This window comes from Melopsittacus undulatus, chromosome 12 (assembly GCF_012275295.1).
Source record: "Melopsittacus undulatus isolate bMelUnd1 chromosome 12, bMelUnd1.mat.Z, whole genome shotgun sequence".
In the NCBI taxonomy this organism is placed as follows: domain Eukaryota; kingdom Metazoa; phylum Chordata; class Aves; order Psittaciformes; family Psittaculidae; genus Melopsittacus; species Melopsittacus undulatus.
In genome coordinates, this window is record NC_047538.1 from 11,703,690 (window position 1) to 11,725,780 (window position 22,091).

A 22,091-nucleotide genomic window follows, 5' to 3' on the forward strand; every position below is an offset into this window, starting at 1 on the left:
GCAGGTTTAACATAAAAACAACTTCCTTGTAAGCAGACCTGCTGACCAGGAACCTGCAGTCCTTGCAACTTTGTGCCTGTTGGAAAAGTAGGGGGAAAGACAGCAACAACTGAACAGCAAAGGGCAGACAAGAGAGTGTAATTGGAAATGCTTAGACAATTATGTTGGAGTCATGTATGAGTGTAATTTAATTTGGGAAGCATTTACCAATTAAGGTCTTAGATTTCCAGCTGTGCTTCAGTAGCAAGAGAGCCGCGTGTGTGGTTGCAGAGCCTGAAAGGGCCGACCTAAGGGTCAGCGGCTGTGGGTTGGCTCCCGCTGCCCTTTCCAAAGAGGAAACGTATGGGAAATGCGTTTGTTCCCTAGATCCAGTGTGCCCGGTGCTCCTTCACCCGCAGTGCCGCAGCTCCAGACCCTCCTTGCGGTGGGCAGGTAAAGAGCCGCTGCCCTCACCCCAGGCACAGCGCTCAATGGGTGCGGGTCAGCGCCCGGCGCCGGGTCCCGCTGCCGCCCCGGAACCTTGGCGCCGGGCTCGGGTTGTGCCCGGGGCGCAGGCGAGCGCGGCCCGGCGGAAGCGGAAGCAGAGGCAGGTTGGCTGTGGAGAGCGGCGGGCCGCAGGCGGGCGGTGGGTGTCGGGGCCCGGGCGCTGCGGGGCCGGGGGAGGCTGCGGGGTCCCTGTACCGGAGCCCCTCGGCTGCGGCTGCTCCGTGCCGAGAGCGCACTCGGGCCTCCCGAGGGGTACTCGTGGGGTGCTCGAGGCGCTCCTCGGAGCAGGCACCGGCTGCTCCATGGGGCTGGGGTTGCTCCCAGCCGGCGGCGTTGGCCTGGTTTCATAGTGCCGGTTTGTTACCCGCTGAGAGGGGTTTTGGGTGGTGACCGTGCCGGGAGCTGTACACGTGGAAGCTGGGCAGTGTCTGTAAGCAGGACAGTATCCCAGACGTGGACTTGCACCTTGCTGGGTGCTCTGAAGTGGTTCTGTCGGTGTGGTTCCCCACAGCCCCTAGGACACCTCTGAGGTGCTGCTCTTCACCTGTAAGCTGTCTTTCAGACAAGACATGGCATGCACAGCCAGTCTCATCCCCTCTGCGGGTGGCTGTAACTTCATGGGATATGGGGTGGGAAGAAGGGTTGGCCCTTGCCCTTCCCGGAGTAGAGTGGAGGCTGGAGGAAACCTCAAGTGAACATCAGCAGGGCTGTGCTGTTTGTGCTTCAGAGCCACAGGCTGTAGGGTTCCTTTGCCGGTTGCCAACCTCAGATAACTATTTTCCAGTGAAATCGCATTTCTGGTGGGCTGGTTTTGATCCATTCTGGCAAAAAGTTCTACTGATGTTACAACTGATGTGGTAGAGTGCTATGTGCATGGCTATTCAGAAGGCCAAATTGCTTGGGAAGACAGAATACAATGTGCTGCAGTGACACATAGCTGTTTGGTCAGCTTTCAGAGTGGCTGAGGCTTGCAAAGATGCTAGAACATTGACCTAGCACAGCATCTGGGGTTAATCAAGTTTATTAGACTTCAATTCAGAAACAGAGCTCAGGTGTGCTGATGAGCCTGCTTTCCTGCACACAGGTGTTGTAGCTTCAAAAGCATATGTGCTAATCTGGCTTTTCCTGCTCTTTTAGGTCCTTCACAATGGGGAACACAAGCAGTGAGCGGGCTGGACTGGAGCGACATGGGCATAAGGCATCCCGAGGGGACAGCTCAGGAGGAGCCATCAGTACAAAAGAGGGTGACAGACCCAAAATTTTAATGGATAGTCCTGAGGATGCAGACTTGTTCCATTCCGAGGAAATGAAGGTATTGCTGGGTTGTTCTTGTCTCCTAACGTTACCATGCTGTGGTGCTGTTTGCAACCCTCAGTAGTTCTGGCATTAAGTTTACACACAAAGCTATCTCCCTTGCATCCCAGCCAAAGAGAGGTGGTGCACTGATGTTCAGGCAGATATAATGGGTGTAATGTTATGTGTTCCAGCAAGACTTGTTTGTAGAAAAACTGAAGTGTAACTGCTTCAAAGGTCTAGGTACAGTCCTCCAGCTTCCTTTGGATCCTTAACGCTCTTGCAGTTACCAGTGATATTTTACCTGTCTCTTATTTTCCATATTAAAAGCTCTGCTAACTGTTTTGTTGGGTTTTTTTACTCAATATTAGATGTCAGAAAATTACACTTAGATTCTGGCTGTTGGACACAACTGTTTCCTACAGACATCTCATAATCTGACAGCTACAAGTTTTGTGTCTACCATATTTATATAACCTAAATGCTTCTTGAGTGTATTTCTTCTTCATTATTTTTCTCCCTGTTCTTATATTGGTGTGTTTTGAAAACTTTTGTGAGCTCAAGTGATTTCTTTTTAACCTAATTTAGCTGGAGGGAGGGGGTTATTTTCCCTTCCAGTTCTGCAAATTTGAAGGCTTTAATGTGCAAATGATCTTGTGAACAGCACCTACAAATGCACGGTTTCTGATCTCCATCTGCCAAAAAATGCTTGTAGCCTTGTACCTGAGAGATTGTCTAAGTCTGCCAGGAAGGAATTCTTTTTAGTGAAGACATTGTGTTTTTAGGCTCCACTGGAGAAAGAAGAATTCCTAGCTTGGCAACAGGATCTGGAAGTGAATGACAAAACCCCCACCCAAGCTCGACCAACAGTCTTTCGTTGGACTGGAGGAGGAAAAGAAGTTTATTTATCTGGGTCCTTCAACAACTGGAGTAAAATTCCTCTGACAAGGAGGTAATAAACTGCTGCTGCTTTATTAGGGATATTACACATGGACTGGGAATGCTTAGTGAAGTGAGAAATGTGGTCAGCTGTAGACTGGTATTGTGCTCAGGTTTACCACTCCCCTGCCTCCCTCCTGAAGCCCTTGGTGAGAATCTGACTTTGATTTTTGAATGGCACAGGATGAAAGTTGAGCTGTGTCAGTTTTGAAGGGGTGATGTGTTCACTGGGCACCATGCATGAATGATCTGAAACAATCCTTGTTGTGCAGTCTTACCTGGGCTCAGAGTTCAGGCATAGGAGGCAAAGTTGGATTTAAATGTAGTGTCTCTGATGGCACATGTACTTTTTGGCCATATTTGGCTGCTTTTGCCCAACTGAAGAGGGCCAAATGCTGCTCAGGAAAACTCTGAGCCTGGGACCCCTGCTGGTAAATTACATGAATGAGAGAATAAATCTGTGTTAAGACACCAGGTGCTTTTTGCTGCCGGAGGGCTCTGAAGCTCTGCTTAGTTCTGTACTTGAGTAGTTCATTTAAACCAATATTGGGTTTTTTTCCCCAAAATTGAAAACTTAATAGATGGCAGAGAGGCTGAATTTAACTGTTGATCTGAGCCCTCTTGTCCATACAAGGGGACATATCCATGAAAGCTTGGTCTCCTGCCAGCTTCTGGCATTTCTCAGTGCCTGGCTACCTGCATTGTCCTTGCTGCAGAAGGGTCTTAAGTTCCTAGGAAACTTGAGGGAGGAGCATAGTGGCCTCATGGAGAGGACTGTTCTGTGTATGAAGAATGGGAAAGAAAGTATCAGGAGAGGAGCTGGAAGACAGGCCTGTGGAACATCACTATTAGTGTCATGCTCAAAGTAGGAAGCCTGGGAGGCAGGAAATAGTGAAATGAATCCAGAAGAAGGACAAAAATGTCTCTTTACCAAAAAACTCCAGAAGGTTTTTCTCTTGTCAGATTAGGAGTTCTGGGAAAGGAGATACGTGGACCTCCTTAGAGGTTGGATAAAATCATGGTACTGAATCAAATATGCTCAAATAGAAGAGTTCATTATTTCAGACTGAAATTTCAAATCCAGTTCTGTGGTGGTGTGCTTGCACCCTCACCTGAGAAGAAGTAAAGAGAGATGCTGGCATTGGGTGGCCTGTTTGAATTGTTCTCAAAGCACGAGCTGTTCCTCTGCTGTTTTGAGATGCTAGTAAAGACTTCAGTAGAATCAGGAAGTTCACAGCAGCAGAGTATCATAATTACCAAGTAGCAGCTATTCAGCCCCCAAGTGACTCAGAAGTATTGAGCTGCTTTCATCTTCTACTCATTGTTTACTTACTTGATAAGTAATTCTTGATATGCCTTCACAGGCATTTCTGAAATGCAGTTTGTGATGGCAAATACTGGAAGGCGAGGAGATCTGAGTAAGGTGATGTTGTTCCATCAGCAGGAGTCTCACAGATAAAATGAGGTCTCACGTACTGACAAGCGGCATGAAGATGTGAGGATGACTTTACAAAAGCTCAATTAATTGATGTCAGGAATGTAGACACGAATCTTGAATGTGTAGGGACTCACTGTCATAGAGGAAATTTTCATTAACTTTAACCTTAATACGATTCTTTACTTTCAGATTGCATCAGGGGTTCTCATAAGTCTTTGTACATTGAGGAGGCTTGTAGTGTCAGTTAGTGTTTAGCACAGTTTGTAATCAGTATTATCAGTATCAGTATGCTTCTCAAGTCTTTCAGGGCTGATTGTTTGTCTTGAATTCCAGTCACAATAACTTCGTGGCAATCCTGGATCTGCCAGAAGGGGAGCACCAGTACAAGTTCTTTGTGGATGGGCAGTGGACGCATGATCCTTCGGAGGTAACATTTCCTTTGGTTCACTGTATTTATTCACAGTGGCACCTGAACATGAGAAACTGATGGATTCTCTACTAATAGCTGGCGACTTCAGAGAGAAGGTTCTTGTTAACAATAGGAGCTGACTGTTGAAGTTGGTGAGAGAGATTTCTGATCCTGGCCTAGGGGAGGTCATCATTCTGACAGCCTCAAAAGACAGGAGATATAACAAATGAGTGACAGGATCTCTCGGTGATTGGTTTATAAGAGATGGTGAGCTTTTCTAGCCTAATGCCAAACTGTCTTTTAATGCACTGTAGCATTGCTGACAGCCCAAGCCTCTCTATGCTGTACCTGCTCTATGAGCCACAATGTTGCAGATGCTACTCTAGATCCTTTCATAGTTCAGTAATTGTGCCAAGATCTACCAGGTCTTTTCTTCCTCCTCTGCTATAGAATGAGCTTAAACCCTCGCCTGCCCATCAGTCCCTCACTGCTTCTGACCTAACCATTCACAGCTCATGGCTCTAGTCTTCTTGCTGTCTTGGCAAACCTTGCAGAACCTTGCAGGATTTACCTTGTAGTAAATTTAGGTCTTTGAACCCTCTGTCTTAGCTTTGGTAGTAAACCAGCAATACCAACTATACTCTGCCACGTTCTGAAAGCCCTGTAGAAGCTAGAGGTAAAGCTTACCTCCTTGTGTTGCCACTGTTTAACTTTAGCCCAGACCTCATCCTAGTCTTACCTATAGCCCAATAATTTATCAAGTGCTGTGGACCTGACAGGTTCAACTGACATGCAGTCCCCAGTCCTAAATGTGCCTTTGCTCTTAACCTCACAATAACTGAGCAATGCTGAGCTCTTTTTGTATCTGGTACTGGCACGTTTTAAAAGCAATAGATCTCATTCTTGGTAACGCTGATTGTGTAGTTTTGGGAATCTTCTAGTCCCACAAGCCTTTTTATCCTGACTTTTATATCTTGTCTCTTCCCAGCCAGTAGTAACCAGCCAGCTGGGTACCATCAACAACATCATACAGGTGAAGAAAACTGACTTTGAAGTATTCGATGCTTTGATGGTGGACTCCCAGAAATGTTCAGACATGTCTGGTATGAGCTTCCTGGTAATTTTCTATCACACTTGTTTGAGATGTTAAAAATTTTGTCTTCCTATTTATGGGGAATTAAAGCTCCAGTATAGATTAATCTCCACGTTTGTCAGGCCCTGTGGACATGTGCAGGAATCGCAGATGCACAGAGGAAGAATATAGAATACACAGAAGAAAAAGCCCCTAACAGAGCAGCACAGGTCACTGTACTGTAGATATGGTTAGGAGGAAGTCATGGGTGTTTAATAGCTGTGTGATGTGAAGTCAGTGGATCAGTCTACCTTACAGCATCAAACCAATGTGGACAGTCTGCACTGCTCCTAATTCCATCTGCCTCTGCTAAGGAGGTGGACTGGGAAGGTCAGAAGTTGCACATTAAGAGGTAGGCATTAGGTGCATCTTTGCAGTGCTAACAGATGGTCAGGAATATATCACAGCTTCACAGTTTAGTATAAATTATGTATATCCTAAGATAATTTCAAAATGCTATTTTTGTCTGAAGTTTCATATTCCACTGTAACAGAAGAGAGAGAATTAGCTTGAGTCATCTCTGAAATCAGCTTTGCCGCTTGCTCTTTGTAGACCTTTGCAGGGATGGAGTTAGTACCTTAGCTGCAGTACATGTTAGTACCTTAGCTGTAGTGGTACCTGCTTCAGAAGCCTCATCCTTTGAATCTGAGGCAGAGAGTGCATTTGGTTGATTTTTTGCTCTATACAACTTTGCCCTGGACAAAGGCTTTTTGGAGGAAAAATGTGGTTTGAGAGACTCAGACACTGCAGGGAGCCAGGAGGAGATTCCAGTAGGTGCTTCCCTGCAATGTGGTGTAACAGCCTTTCCTTAGACTGATACAGACTCTGAAGATCTCTTTCTATTACTCTGTCCCTGCATGGGAATAATACTTGCCTTTTACAGGTGTGTGCCATGTTTCTGGTATTTTCCTTAGAGGGAACACGGTAGAGCAGCACTTTAATAGTAAGTGTTTGCTGGAGAAGTGCTGGGCAGTGATGACAGTGCAGTTGTGCAGTGCAGCAGGGCCCTGCAAACTCAGCCTCCCAAACCTTCTCAGCTAGTTTCAAGTCAGACAGACTTTGGACATCTGAAGTCGCCTCTTGGGCAGTGACTGCATCAGTGCTGTAGTTCTTGTATTTACATGCCATTGATTTCTTCTGTCTGCATGTTCCTGGATGTGAAAATCTATTTGGAGCACTGGTAAAAAATACCTATACAGTGCAGTTACTCTCAGAGACTATTTAAAGGACAAATATGTAACATCTCTTCGGCAGAGTTGTCAAGTTCACCCCCAGGACCGTATCACCAGGAGCCCTATGTTTGTAAGGCAGAGGAGCGCTTTAAATCACCACCTATTCTTCCCCCCCACCTGCTGCAGGTCATCCTGAATAAGGACACAGGCATTTCTGTGAGTACATTTGTCTGATGAATAATGGCCTTGAGGGTGTGAACAGATGGGGAAAAAAAATGGGTGCAGACAGGGAACAGTTTAGGAAAACCCTTAGAACAGTTGCTACATTGGTAAATTCTGGACTACGTACTTCCAGGTGGATTCATCTGAAGTAAATCTAGTTTTCTACTTGACTCTCCTCAAAACAGAGAGGAAAACTCGATTGCTATTTTACTCCCAGAAACCTTCATCTTCCCACTGCAGCACTATTGAACTGTCAGAAGCACATAAGGAATAATTGAGGTCTGTTGCACAGTGGCAGTGAGGTGCAGAGGATTTCACCCTGGAGAGGGGTCTTGGGTTGTTCTGGCACTTTGCATTTGCTGATGGTCTCAGCGTAAGGAGCAGGGTGGTGTATGTGAGGGTATGGCTGGCTACAGAAGGTGTTTGGCACCCATCAGTTGTGATGAGTAAACTCTGAGTTCTGTTATTTTCACATTCATTTCCCCCTTTCCCAGTGTGATCCTGCTCTGCTCCCTGAACCCAACCATGTCATGTTGAACCACCTCTACGCACTTTCTATCAAGGTGAGAGGCCAGGCCGTGTTCTTTGCACGTGCACTTGTCAGATAACCATGTGATGTGCTCACTTGTTTTCCATCTCCTGTAGGATGGAGTGATGGTGCTTAGTGCTACACATCGTTACAAGAAGAAATATGTCACCACTTTGCTGTACAAGCCAATATGAACATCGCTGTAGCTTGTGACCAATTGCTCTGGGCCAGTGCAGTCTCAGAAAAACAATTCTTCTCTTAACCAAATGTACTCCTGCTCTGTGCTGTAGCAAATGAACTCTGATTTCATCTTGTTTCTGAGACTTCCAAGTTCTCCTGTGTTTTCCCAGTCGTACCTTGGAAGTTCTCGGAGATGGCAGCTTCATGGCACCTGGACAGATGGCAAAGGGTGTCAGCGCCCATTGCCAGCTCAGTTAGAAACCACCAGTTTAATTAGGCTGAAAAATGTGAGGGCAGCAACAGATCAAAGACCTTTAGGAGCCAGGCAGACCGTAATGAACTGTAACAAACAAGCCAGCCCAAAGCCTAGAAATGGGGGCTCCTGTGGAATCTCATGTGAGCTCAACACTCAACAAAAGCAAGCCCAGTGCTGCTTCTGTAACTCATCAAACATGCAATAACTTCAGTAGCAAGTTCTGAACTTGCGTGGCTGAAGTGGGAATATTGATGATCCTTTTGTAGCAGCCTCTTGTAGGCACAATCAGTGACACAATCACCTACATGCTCAGTTTTACTGCACGGCAGACCGGGGAGCACTGTTTCTGAGCTCTAGTTTTTCTCTTCATGAGAACTGAAATACATTTTTTTTCCCTGTGGAATTTCTGGTAAAAACAGTTGTTTTTAATGGCTGGATTTTTCTGTAAATCATAAACATATATGTAATTGCAGTAATCTGCTTTTTGAAAGCAGTTTCCCTTGCTGTCGCTGGTGAGGACTTCCTTAGGCTGGGACAGGGAGCTGTGAGGAAATCAGTGTGTTCAGTTTAGGGATTAGTTCTTCAGAAAGAGCCTGAAGGTGACTGCGAGTCACCTGTGCCCACTGCCCAAGCCTGGCCCTCATTGTAAGCAGTCGCAGTGCTGGGTACAGCAGCACTGTGACCATCTGTGCCCAGCGGGAAGCAGGGCCCCTGCTCCAGGTTGCAGCATGACCACAGGTATAAACCCCTGCTGCTTCCACAGCCAGGGCTGTGGAAATCCCTGCAGCTTTTAATCCTGTTTCTATTTCCTAAATGATGATAGTGGCACTGGGCTGCCTGTACTGGGTACCGACAGCCTGGTTTATCCCAAAACACATGCAGCACCAATGCAAACCTGCACACCGGTGTGCCTCTGGAGGCGACCTGCTGCGTCCTTCCCTCGCTTTAGTTTTGGTGCCTGAGAGTGCCAGTGACTGTGCCAACCCTGACCAGCCCCATCCCTCGGTGGGCAGAGCACATTGCACAGATGAGGAGTCTGAGCAGGGACAAGGCTGCAGCCGCCAGCGTCCCTCAGAACCAGCCATGGTGCAGGGGTGCTTTGCCACCCTGCTGCAATAGCTCCAGAGTAGATCTGGGTCTAGTGCAATGGTTTTCTCCATTCCTCGCTGGGGATAGTGTTGGTATTCTGGAACATGGAATTCTTCTGTTTTCAGCCTTTTTAGAAACAAATAAAACATTTCCAATAAAAGTGGGTGACTTGCTTGGTTATTGTCCTGATGGCACTTCCATGAGCTGTTTCCATGAGCTGTTGTTTCTTTAGAGCCTGTGTTTGCAGTTCTGTGCCTTGGTGGATTGTGCAAGCTTCTCATTCATAGATGCAGCTTAAAACACTTTGTCAGTCTGCAGGAAAGGAGAGAGAAGGGGGAGGTGTTGGTGTGTATTTGTGACATAAAGTTGACAGGAAGAACAAAACTCCAGCCATCAGAATGGGCCTTCAGCTTCCTGGCAGCTTCTCTTTGTTCCAGCCACTCTTCAAACAGGCCTTTTATTGCCAGGTGTAGTTTGGATGCTGGCTGTGGGCTGTGATGCTGCTGTAGTGTTTATTTGCACTGGTGAGGCTTGGGGTGCCTGGTCAGGGCTGTCATTGGCCAGGCAGTGCCTTGTGCAGGGAGGCCGTAGGCAGGAGGCCCTGAGGTTCCTCTGTGCTTGAGCTGGTTGTGTCAGGGCAGTAGAGGCAGCTGCATCAGGGAGAGCAGGTTTGAACAGCTCCAGTTAACAAATGTAATGGTGGGAGTGCCTTGTACTGGGAACACAGAGGGGTGAATGCAGAGGTGGATACTGGATGAGCACAGCTGTTCCCTGCCATTCCCTGCCTGATGATGCTGTTGTTAAATACTGGCCTCTCCTTCCGCAGTGCCATCAGCAAAGGTGTGCTGGTGCCCCGTGTCTTGTAGCTGAGCATGGTGGGGGGCTCCTGGGATAGGCATTGCTGGTGGCATAGTAAAAGTGATGCTGGGCTGTCACTGAGCTGACCATGAGAGTGGCAGCAAGTGAGCCCGTGTGCCTGCTGCCACAGTCAAGGCACGGGCACAGCGGGCTGGGTGTGCTTGGGCAGACATCGTGGGCCCAGAGCTCCACATGGGGCCAAGCGCAGGTTAAATACTGTGGAAGCAGGGGTGAGGGTGTGGGGTGGGATGAGGGTCAGCAGAGGAGAGGCAGGTGTTGGAAGGAATCTGTTCCAGCTGTGTTCAAAGGAAAGGAGATGGGGGGGGGGGGGGGTGCGGGGCGTGAGTCCTGGATGCTTTTAGTGCCAGCAGGAAAATGTCACCATGGAATGACCTAGAATTAATGTTTTCACTGGGAGAAAAGAGCTCAGAGGCAGCCTGACGAGGCTGGCTGGTGTCCTTGGCTCTGGTGGTTCGTTTTAGTTGCAAGCCAGATATTTCATGTGTCAAAGACTGAAAAAGCTGGAACGTTGAGGAATGAAGGCCAGCCTGGAAGGGGCAGTGTGTGAGATGGAATGGTGTTTATGGACTCGGTCTCATTCGTTCTTGCTGAGCTCTGTGGGTTTGTTCCCAATCACATATATGCAGGACTCACTCCAGGCTTTTCCTCAACGCTGGCATGGTGGAACATGGACACAACCCATTACTTTATAGCCAGTGCTTGCTGTTTATTCACTGTGCAGCCTGGAGCCTGGCTCAGTGCTGAGCGCTTGGCCCATGCTCTGGCAGCCCAAAGGCTGTGCCCAGGAACCAGGGTGAGGGCCCCACAACAGCACCCGAGGCCTCGTGATCCACCACCATTCCCTGCTTGTTGGGATGAGGGAGAGCAGCTGCCCACAGGCTGATCCCTGAGGCCTCAACTGACCTTCCCAGGAGTCACCCCCCCTCCTCCAGGTATGGCAGAGCCCCCTTGGCCCATGGCTGGGGGCATCTGGTTTTCACTTTGGGGTTGGTTTGGGAGGGAAGAGGGGAGGTGGGGGAATGTCTTACTTATTTGCTGGGTTGTTTTGTGCCTGAGAGGTGAATGGATCAGATTAATCACATTGTGTGTCCTCACTGAACCAGGGATGAATCGAATCCCTCCAAAGGCAAAAGCTGGATCAGGAGCTGGATGCTTCCATTCCCCACCCTCAGCCCGCAGTGTGTGGTGTTGAGGTTATTCCTGGCTGTTGCTAGGAGAGCACAGTTTTAAGGTAGGTGCAGAGACTTTGCTCTGGGGGACTCTGAAGTCACCAGGAGCTCCCTGCCCGCCCCAGCCCCCTGAGGTGCAGTGGTCAGGCTGACAGGGATTTATTTGTGCAGGGTTCTTGGCAATCAAAAGGCTCAATAAATGATTTTGTTTTACTCCACCAGTTTCTGGATTATTTTAGTTGTGTTACAATTCGGATCATGCATCATAGGACTGCAACAATGAGCTTTAAATAAGTATTCTTTGTGCACAGTAAAATAAAGGAACATTGAACAAGTTAGCATTTCATCATATACATCAGATAGTAGGCACAATAGATAACTCAAGCAGCTTGGGGTTTATGTAGAGCATTGTTATGAAGAATGTCATGTAGACCAGAATGTAAGGGGTGTTGTTAGTAACCCACCCCCAGGCCCTCCATGAGCCCTTCCCTGGGGCAAGGGGTGGTTGTGTGCACAGAACCAAAGCCACGAATGGTAGGAGGACAAATGAAGTTACTGTAGGCAGCAGTGTGAATATTAAAAACCTCTTCCTGTGAAAGAATACTTCAGACCCTGTAAAAACTGGTTCAGTTAAAAATAGATGTATTTACATTTAAGTCTGATCTAGCAAGTTTTCCCAGCAGGTGTAAGTTCAGATGTACAGTAACTGCAGGTTGTACTCAATCTTACTTGATTTGTGAATGGTTTTTAAGTTGCAGCTATTAGGCCTTAAAGCACCAGCGTTATCACAGCGGTGGGATGAGGAGCTGTCCCTGTCCGCTTTGCTACCAGTACACTGCTGGGATAAATCCCAAAGCTGTCTTTAGATCACACTATGGTTCAGTAAGATGGTTTGTTCCAGCTCAAGATGTGTGGGTCATTGAGGAGGGCAGGATTGTTTTCCCAGATCCTCACATGGTTCTTAACTCTACCCCTATCAGGAGTTCAGTGGGCGAGGGCAGGATTTAGCTGTAGGTGTCTGCAGCTGACTGCTGCTCTAGTGAAATACTTGGTCAAATCCACCTTGCTCCGAGTTCCTATGAACATGCTTTGTGTTTGTGAAGCCACTTACGCTACTTGGTCAGGGAATTACAACTACTCAATGCTAAATACCATGGGGTGAGCTCTTTGGTAAGCGCTGATGCCTATAGATTACACAGCCTCTGGTGCTGGGGCAGTGGACCGAGGGGCAGTGTCACTGCGGAGAAGGAAGCGGTCATTTCACCATGCCAGTCGAGATAGTTATTTGTTTTATTTGGTTATCGTTCAACAACAAAGTTCAGTACGTTCCAGGTGGAGCTTTGAACTGTCCCTCTGGTTCCCTCCCTTGTCCATAATAAAAAGGTAATGCAGAAAAATCCTGTACTTTTAGAGACCTAAAACCTCATTTATGCTAACAAGCTTCAATTGCAAGTTAATGTTACAATAGTTCTTCATGGGAGCGAGGAGGACTAAGCTGAGGCCCCTCCAGTGTCTGAAGATGGCTGTCCACAACCACCGGTAAAACAAAAAGCTAGTGTTGAAAAACACACAGTTTACAATAAAAAAGTAGAAACCAATTCAATTCCCTTTTGTTACGAATATAAAGATTCTTGTAAATATGTACAGTCCTTTGAGCTATTTCTATAGCAGGAAGCATGTCACGAACAAGACACAAGAGATACACTTCCAGGACTCAACAAGCCCATTTCTGAGGTCTCGAAGATCTTCCATGAGATGCAAAGATTTAAAGACTGATCTCTGACCCTTCAAAAGATTCAGACCAGGAGACAGAAACTCAGCAAGGCTCCTGCCAAATCATCTGACCTAAAATAACCCAACAGACAAGAGAACGGGATACGATATTCAGGAAACTCGCCAAAGGACACGGACAAGGCATTGGACTTTTCTCATGGGTTTCTAGAACGGGTTAGCACAGGCTCGCGAGGGACTAGCAGAAGTATCAGTGGGGCACCGAGGGAAGATTGGATGCAGTTTTGCTCTTTCCAGTTGTAAAGAACATGGTTGTTCACTCAGAATGTCGCTAGCGCAGACTGAATGGTCAAAACCTGCTTTGAAAATCATTTGCGCTCTGCTTCATGTTCACAGCAAAAGAGAATAGGAAGCAACACGTGGCTCGAGGTCCGACAGGCAGAAGCGAAGGCGCTAAAGCTGCTCACTGTGAGTATCCTCTTGTGCCAGGACGTGTGGTTCTTTCTTATTGTACGACAAGTTACAGGTCACAGGAGGAGCCAGCCCTGGGCCACTGCTCTCCGCAGGGACCCTGTGGCTGCCAGGTGTGCAGCAGCCTTTCCGCAGGGAGCCCGTGCGGTGCTCAGGGAACAGCAGAGTGACTGTAACTCTTGTCATAGAATAAGGCTTGGTAACGCTCCGGTGCCAAATTTCCAGAGTAATTGGCTGTTATTTTGCAGCGTAATCTAAAGGTTTCAGTTAACTTACAAGTGAGGTACAATACACTACTCAGCAAAGCAACCTAAAAGGAGAGAGCAGCCAGTGATGGTGCAGCAGCATGCAGTGAACTGTCATGCAGAAGACCTGGATAAAGTCTTACAACCCAGTAGAAGATAGGTAATGCACTTTGTCTGAGGGCCGGGCGCAGGGGTTCTCCCCTCCCCATCAGAGCTGCTCTAGAGCGGTTGTAGTGAGAACAACATAACTTTCAGAAGTGGCAGGTGAACAGACTGATTGGAAGTAATTTGTTCTGTAGGGAATATCCAATGACATGTTCTACTGAAGGACTCACTCACCTTGGCCTGTTTCCAGGCCATCAGGAATTCCCAGCATGTCTCAGAACTATGATCAATTATCTGTAAGGGGCACTGACCACATTAAGGACCTGGGGTGGGACTTGAGTCCCGCTGCATTTCCTTGATGAACTACTAGGGACTAAAGTGAATACAAAAAGTTCATGAACTGCTTGAAAGAGTAACAATAGTACAAAGTGCAAAAACAGGAGTGCAGGAAAGTGCAGAGAAATTAACTGAGCTGCGGACGTCTCCCGATGCGGCGCGAGCTTTGGCCCAGGGATGCTGTTTTGGTGCCTGGGCAGCAGACACATGGAGTGCATATACTCAGTGTATTTCCTTTTTTTTCCTGCAGGTCAAGATGAGGAACTTTGTCTGGCTGAGACTTACACTGAAGACTGGTCCCAGACCTGGCAGGGAGATAGAGTGACAGTGGATGAGTCGCACGTACTCTTGTCACACAGGCACCGGTGGCAGCAGTAGCGCATCACCTCACTACTGCTCCACTGCGGCGCGAGGGCTCTGCACCTGGTTCCATGTAGGTGCCATAGCTCAGTTCACTGGCAAAGGCAAGTACTGTCAGCATCACCCTGGACACAGCAGGCTCCCACCTCCCTTGCTCCAGACATTGTTCCCCTTCAACCCCTCTATATCATGGTTTCTGTTGGCAAATGCCCCTTTGCTTTCAGATCTGGAGGACTTCAGCCCAGTCCAGAGTGAAGCTGCTTTTGCAGTTACAGGACTGGCAGGAGGGCAGGTGTTCACAGGAGCAGTGCATTACACCATATGTGCTGGTTTAATGGAAGTTGAGGGCTGGGGGATGAGATCTGGATTTGCTCTTGTACTTCACAGTACCACGAGCCCTCCTGCAGCTGGGAACAGGAAAGCTCTGCAGGCTCCTGACTCACCTTATTGACTTGAGCAAGAGGAGTTCTGGCCCCACTCACAGGCACCCGTCCTCGGCTGCTCTCGTCGAACAGTCTCCCCGGGGACCTCTCTCTGCGGGTGCTCAGGAGCCGGCCTGGGGACTTCTCCCTCTCCAGTGGTCGCCCAGGTGACTTGTCCCTCCGCAGCTCCGTCCTTCCCTCGCGGTACCGATGGGGTGTGCTTGGCTCCCGAGGGTGGCTCAGACCTTCCGGTGGTCCCGGGCTCGATGCGACCCGCTTGGTTATGTGCTCGTTGTACGTGGGAGGACCCCTCTTGTTCGGGCTGCTGTCATTCAAAAATAATTGACGCGAACCGCTGAGCAACAAAAACCTCACGTTACATTTTCTTTTAGCAGAGCTGTGCCTTTCCCCCCAAACACCCAGCAGTGTTCAGGTGAAACCATCAGACCTCCCTCAGCCAAGATGAAAAGCACAAACACAGACTTTGGTAGCTGAGCATCTGTCACACCAGCTGCACTGGTCAGGGCCTCGGGGAATCGCTGGTGTGAGTCACGTCTGTGTGACGGGCCAGAGAGCTCTGTGTTTGTTCTCATACACTTCAGCAGCATCATTTTCTATATACACTAAAATTTGACTTGTTTTCTTCCCCATACAACATTATCAGTGGCTCCAGGATGTTCAGGCCGGGTTGGGATGAGCTACAGGCCTCAGGGTCTGAGTTTCCAGTGCACAGTGGCACCATCAACCCCAGAAGTATCATAATGCTGACCAGAAGAAGATCACATCACCACTTCCCAGTGCTGTCTCCTAAGTTGTTTAAGAAGGGGCTGTAGCTTTAGAGACTATTACAGTCAATCGATGTTTTGTGTCATATTGATAGCATCTAAGCTCACCAAGCTCTGAGGTCACAGCTATATCCCTACATAAACCAGCTGAAGATCATGGAGTGTTTGTGGAGGTTCCCCACATGCTCCTACAGAGCTGATGTTTCTTTGCCTTCTGTATTTTAAGACATCAGCAACTCCCTGCTTGTTCTATGCCAGCATTACAGTAACTGCCCAATGCCTCTCTCTAGGAATGGAACACGGGCATTCTACAGCATCCAGGGGAAACAGGCACCTGGAGCTGAGGCTGCTCATGAGGCACACAGGGACACACTGACTATCATACCTGCGTGTAGCAGAAGATCCTCTGTGGTGCTGCTGCTCATTGTTGGTCTCCTTCACTAGATTGCCCTTACAGCAAATCACCCTTAATTTGTCTTGGTAGGAGGAGGCCAAGTAGATGGCTCCAGATGAAATTGCAGGCCCAAGATACCGCGGATTTGGGATCTCCAAGTGGGCTCGTGCAGGAGTTCTGGGTGAAAGGGCAGGAAAAAGCATTAACAGTGACAGCACGGTGCCTTTCCCTGGCACGTTGTGTTTTCTTGCAGCACATGCTGGTCAAAGTAATGAAGAGAGAGCAGCTTACCCTAGAGAGGCTCGTGCCTGGATCTCAATCACTTCAAGGGAATTGAAGTGGGTCACAAAGAGATAGGGCTCCCTGTAGGCTGGAGGAGCATCACAAAGGCAGGAAAAGCACAAAATCAATTTCTCTATTAAATAAAACCTTCTCAAAAGCATCAGTGAGCACAGCAGCGCTCCCAGCCCTGGGGAAACCCAGGGAGTACATTTGCTGTAATAAGACCCAATGTGATAACTGAGCAGGGAGATGAAAGCTTAGAGAATTGTTGCTTTGAAACTATCCATATCTCAAGTATTCTACCAACCAAAGACTCATGAACAGGCATTAAAAGCAGACTATGAACTGAATACCATCCCACTCGGTAGCGCAAAGGGGCTGAGGGAACCAGGCTGACATTCCATAGGCCTGACTGTTTCAGAAACTTCCAAGCACTGTTACACAAACCCCATTAGCTGGTTCAGTCACTGTAAGACCAGGAACATTAAGGAAACATAACTGCTTTAGTTTTCCTCAAACTGTTTCTGTTTCAGTAGTTCTGTCAATTTGTATTTATAATGATCTTAAATTGTGGGAAAATCTCCATAGTTTCTGGGAGAATTAGGAAAGGGAAGAGGAAGTGCTGAGTGAGGAATACCTGTCCCACAAAGATGCTTCCCACGTTCAATGATTTCTGTAAGCCAAGAGGATCTCCCTCAACACCTACCAAAAGCTAAGGGCAAGCGGTTCCATTTCAGGTCATCTGTCCTACTGCGTCTTCCATAGGAATCCACAAAGACACCAAACTCTGCCAAGAAAAGCAACGCCACGTTGTGAGCACACACCTGAGCTGTGTTCCTTTACTGCTGGAAGGGACAAAGGCAATAAACCCGGGCTTGCCACTACCCTAGAGAGCCAACAAAAGCAGCTGTACAAAAAAAACCCAACAAACAGCCTCTTCTTTCATCACCAGGTTAAAAGGTCTTGTCTCTGTACGGAAAGCAAAGGAGAGAGGAAAAGGCTGAGAACCCCTTAACGTTTTATCAGGGTAATCAAACACCTGGTGGCATCTAACACTGAGTTTAATCCCTTCCATTCAGGCACAGAAGCCAGCACACGGCAGCTGATCCACAGGCACAGAGAACCTTTAAGACAGATGCAAGGTGACTGACAGCACCTCAGCAGGTCTGTTTCAGCATCAGTGCCTGGTGCGTGTCTTGCTGCTTAAACCACCAGCCCCAACTCCTCCAGGGCTTTTGGATTCACAGCCAATAATCAGTACCAGGCACTAGGAAGTCAGCTCTGGCTTTCTTTTACAACAGTACCCCAGTACCTCCTGGCTGCTCATGTACCAGAAAGCAGACGCAGTGCAACTACACAACCGGACAACACATACCATGGAAACACAGCAGATACTCCTCCCTCTGCCCTGTTGGGTTCACTTGGATGATACTGACTGGAAAACTGTTGGTAGAGGCAGCAAACACAGCAGAGGCCAAAGTGTGGTCATTTTTATCCAGAAACTCTGCAAAGAAAATGGAGAAAAACACCTTGATTGGCACCAATATTTTCTTCTTAAACTGGTTTAGAAGAGCCCCACCAAAAGAATCTATGGAGCCAGCTGGTGCGTTCCTCAGGACACAGCTCCTACCCTCCAGAGTGTACTGCTTCATCTCGATTTCATAGAATTTGTTGGTTCCAATGATGATGCTGTAAGTGGTCAAATGGATGCAGCTGCAAGGCTCAGAGGTTTCGATCTCCTGGAAAAGCAGAAAGTATGGACAGGGATCAGCTCCCATTGAGTTTTGTAATTTGGTTTTTCTGGAAGATTAGATACTGCCACATTTTATGAAAGGGGGAGATGACAACCTCAAAGTCACCAACAAACAGTTTCAAAAGCACCTGGAAAAGTACTCTTGCTAGAAGAGGTTTCTTACATTGGAAGTGAAACTTGCTTGAATACAGACTTGCCTATCAATCAGCTCAATCCCAGATGCTAACCCTAACAGGAACCTCTTCCTGTTGGAAGAATGCCCTACTCAATTTTCCGGAGCAGTGGGGAACAGCTCCCTACTTGCAGCAGGTCACAGCCATGCCAATGAGTGCATGGCTGAACAGTGTCTGGAGGTGACACGAGGTCAGGACTGAGCAGTTAGGGTTGAATGACAGACTTGACTTGTCACTAGGAAGTCCATCACCCAAAACTGCCCCCAGCTCCAGAGTAGCTCTGCTGGAATGAATGCTTCCAGGCCCGGAAGTCAACAGGAATCAGGACAGCTGCTGGAAAGGCAGGCAGAAGATCCTCAGATAACTGCAGCAGGATTGCCACCAGTCAAGTCCCAAAGTCCTTATAACCCCAGCAGCAAACCCCTTATCAGTAGGCACATCCCCTCCTCCCAGCAGAAAGAGTCAGCTCCCTAAAGCATCCCTGCTTTTATAACTGCAGAAACAAGGTTGATGGCTCCTTAAGCAAAAGGAAGACAAACATACACAATCTTCCTTCCTTCTTTGTGCAGTGTAACACAGAGATGCTGTCCACCAGATCTGCAGTGTGACTGAACAGCTTTGAGAGCTCTGCAGGTTAGCCTGACACAACACACAGATCCTCTGATCTTCTGAGGACAAGATTCCTTGCATAATTCCTAGTTTATCTGGCAGTTTAGTTGGCAGAACGGAAGAGCATATTCTGGGCTTGCTGCCATCTTGTTAGGATCTAAATTCAGTTGTCTGGTTTAGTGAGGATAAGGAAAACCTTCCTTCTAAAACAGGCCATTGCATGTTTTGCATGTAAGCCCTTGTCAAGGCACTCGGCACTGTGGGGTGAGTGGCAGCACAAGCAGAGGACAGTGCTTCCTGCTGGCTGCTGCTCCACTGTGGGCAAGAGTTGGTATCAGCTACAGTGCTTGCAGCTACCCCAGGTTTGCTGGTATCCACACTGTTTGTGCCAAGATCTCCATCAAATAATGTCTTTACTTCCAAGGAGGCCAGCATCTGAGCTCCTGCCCCGGCTCTGCTTCCTCACAGCAGTGCCAGTGTAGCACTCAGTGGGGATAAATCCTCAGTCAAGCTGTCAATTGAACCGGTGCCTTCAAAGTAACCTGCAGAAGCTCACAGGGAGCTGTAGTTTGACCTGAGCATTCCTTAATTTGTGAACTGGAGAGGACATGAGTTTCTGGGTACCAGCGCATTTTAAGATGGGCAGTGTTTAAACTCTGTTCTGAGGAGAGATCCCTGTTATTTGGGGTGTTTTTCTGAATGTGTTTGAGCATATAAAATGTACTCATGAGAATTGATTGGACTTGTCTTTAAGAGGAATAGTGGCTCAGGTGCTCAGGGCATTCCCTGCCTGCAGCTGGCTGCCTGAAAAGAGTTGCAGCAGTTCTGCTCTCCACAGAATGAAGCGAGACATGTTCCAGTCCAGAGCAGTGCCGGTGCTGGAGGCAGACAGGGCTCTGTACAGGGGACCTATGTACACAACCATGTGAGATCCGTATCTCACTGCTTCTGCTGGCCAGAAGGTACCCATGTATCAGGGTAAGTATGGGAAACAGCTGCCTACCCTGCGATGGGATAGTACCAAATAAATACCCTTTGATTTTCACTAGTACAGTAAACAAATTCAGACAGCCACTGCTGCCTTAGCTGGAAAGAAGGGAGAAGTCAGTTGTTATGGACTTCTCCAAAGACAACAGAGGTGAGGGAACACAGCTGGGCAATGAAGAAGAAAGCCTTTTTTTGGGTAACTAAGTGAGGGTATGACTACAGCCTAGTCAGTATTTCAACAAATCACAGTCCTGTTCTGCATCTCTTCAAATATGCCAACTCCTGTTAAAGGAAATTGCTGCCTACTCCAATTTTAGTCAGTGCACATTGCAATTTGTTATCATTTTAGCTGGCAACCAAATGTTCTCATGCATGCGAAAAGGTTTAAGGCGTTTGCTCCAAAGCAAAGTCTTAGTGCAATACATGAATTATGTGAGCTCATTATTAAGGGAATTACCAGGCTTACCTTTCTGATACAGAACTTGCTCAGGCTCTCATTGTATCGCAGAACAACCACTTTACTGGGCATGGCTGCGCAGATACAAAGGCTGTTCTCGACCTGTGAAGAAGATTAGAGGCAGAGTTCAGGTTGCTAATAGAGTAAATTCTAATGCTGAGCATGTGAGGACCTTTCACCACAAAGAACTTTGCAGAGATAAGCAGGTAGGTTTTTAATAGGGTACTTACTGTGAATTAGTGAAATGATGAAAAGCCTCTTCACATTCTCAAAAAAGAATGTGAATTTGAACCGCTTCTCTGATTCACTTAATAAAAAATTGAAGGTTTTCCACAGAACGATGCTTCATTAAAAGGGATAAGAAATCCAAATTTTAACCCTTGAAATTGTTATGTAAACGTCACTTTGAGAGGAACGATGTTCAGTTTGTGATTAAAGTAGTCTGCACAAGTGATTGTTAATGAGAATTTCTGTTGTGGCTAAATGGTCCATTAATGTAAATATTAATGAGTTCTCAAGTGACCCAAACCTAAGTAAATTTGCAGCCTGGAAAGCATTACAAGACATTCCAGAACAAACAGTGGATAGAATTCACTAATTATAAACCGCAAAATTGAAGTCAACTATGAAGAGGCAGCTATGCTGTGCTGTGTTGTTGATGCTCTAGCATCATTTCTTCCTGACTGAATTTTTCATATTAGTAGGAGATCCTCTATACCGCCACCAGCTCAGCCTCTCTTCAGCCCCTACACTCTTCTTAAAACAAGAATACAGACCTTGGATTTGTCGCCAGTGAAATAAAGATACTGATTTGATTAACACTGAACTCAGTGTGGTGTGAAGGGTGGTCTGGGGGCAGGAGAGAGCTGTATCCTACCTTGCCAGCAGCAAAAAGGTGACATCCTTTGACAGTCTCAAAGACATTTGGTGAGATATCAGGCTGGGCTGGGAGGTGTGACTGGGCTAAAGACTGCTTCACTTTCTTCACATCAACAAGACACAGAGCCCTTTCTTCTCCTGAAAACAAAAATGGACACATTTCATCACTGGAAAACTCCCTATTCTCTACAAGAGTCTGTTCCATTACCTAAGCAGCAGCTCATGGTTACAGGCTGTTACTGTGGTAACAGTCCCAATGTACCATGCAGAATTCATTCCATGGTATTCCTATTAAAAATGAAATAGAAAACTTACAAAAGCAGACAGTAAATCCACTGGGAGTACAACCAATCTCTCCATGGATTATCAGTGTTGCCAAGGTTAAGATGATGACAACAGCAGTGGCCTCATTAGAACACTATTTATAATTACCCGGGATGTTCTATTTTACCCCTCAGAACTTGAAGTAAAAGGTGGTTTGGCTGCTCTGTGCCACCAGAACCAGCAAGGGATTTCCAAGTGCCCTAATAAACTGCATTACAGACCAAGCCCAATTCCTCTCCTAAGTCTAGCAACAGAGTAACATTGACGTCTAACTTTGTGAGAGATTCATTTTGCCAGGTGCTTTTATTCTCTGGAACAAATAAAGCATGGACAGCTTAAATCTTGACAAGGGGAAAAACACTGAAGCAGCAGAACAAAAGAAAGAATTTGTTTTTCATTCCCTACAAATGTCATTTAGACACTTGATAATTTGGGCTTTCAGCTGAAGATACGCCCTAACGTTCAGCATGCCTACATCAGTGTGGGAAGGATTATCTCTGGAAAACCACAGATGGAGAGGTTAAAGCCGGTGTTCTTTTCATAAGGGAATCTTAAACCATGAAAGAAGTCCCGATTTCATTACAT

The 22,091-nt window shown here is 47.2% G+C and overlaps 2 protein-coding genes across 3 annotated transcripts in view; one reads left to right on the top strand and one right to left on the bottom strand.

Annotated features, from left to right (window-relative positions):
• The first annotated feature begins 571 nt into the window (after positions 1 to 571).
• Positions 572 to 7,934, top strand: PRKAB1 (protein kinase AMP-activated non-catalytic subunit beta 1). Its single transcript, XM_034068594.1, has 8 exons — positions 572 to 625; positions 1,624 to 1,798; positions 2,565 to 2,731; positions 4,490 to 4,583; positions 5,554 to 5,668; positions 6,952 to 7,085; positions 7,586 to 7,654; positions 7,737 to 7,934. The coding sequence occupies exons 2-8, from the start codon at positions 1,634 to 1,636 to the stop codon at positions 7,812 to 7,814; spliced, it is 822 nt and encodes a 273-aa protein (XP_033924485.1). The 5' UTR covers positions 572 to 625; positions 1,624 to 1,633; the 3' UTR covers positions 7,815 to 7,934.
• Positions 7,935 to 11,475: 3,541 nt separating this feature from the next.
• CIT (citron rho-interacting serine/threonine kinase) overlaps positions 11,476 to 22,091 on the bottom strand; it is a 73,856-nt gene continuing 63,240 nt past the window's right edge. For both annotated transcript variants that reach the window (XM_034068322.1, XM_034068321.1), the window contains 9 exons: positions 21,181 to 21,320; positions 20,313 to 20,405; positions 17,955 to 18,063; positions 17,700 to 17,828; positions 17,031 to 17,111; positions 16,334 to 16,412; positions 16,034 to 16,219; positions 14,885 to 15,188; positions 11,476 to 14,386 (listed from right to left, as the gene is read on the bottom strand). In XM_034068322.1, the coding sequence (XP_033924213.1) occupies positions 14,363 to 14,386; positions 14,885 to 15,188; positions 16,034 to 16,219; positions 16,334 to 16,412; positions 17,031 to 17,111; positions 17,700 to 17,828; positions 17,955 to 18,063; positions 20,313 to 20,405; positions 21,181 to 21,320 (1,145 nt within the window). In that variant the 3' untranslated portion in view covers positions 11,476 to 14,362. The remainder of the gene's footprint in view (positions 14,387 to 14,884; positions 15,189 to 16,033; positions 16,220 to 16,333; positions 16,413 to 17,030; positions 17,112 to 17,699; positions 17,829 to 17,954; positions 18,064 to 20,312; positions 20,406 to 21,180; positions 21,321 to 22,091) is intronic.

What these genes read in the sequence shown, in the direction of transcription:
- PRKAB1 (XM_034068594.1), top strand. Translation starts at nt 1,634, where the DNA reads ATGGGGAACACAAGCAGTGAGCGGGCTGGACTGGAGCGACATGGGCAT. An exon ending in GAAATGTTCAGACATGTCTG is followed by an intron (nt 5,669 to 6,951) that starts GTATGAGCTTCC and finishes TCTCTTCGGCAG; the next exon opens with AGTTGTCAAGTTCACCCCCA. An exon ending in TCTACGCACTTTCTATCAAG is followed by an intron (nt 7,655 to 7,736) that starts GTGAGAGGCCAG and finishes CATCTCCTGTAG; the next exon opens with GATGGAGTGATGGTGCTTAG.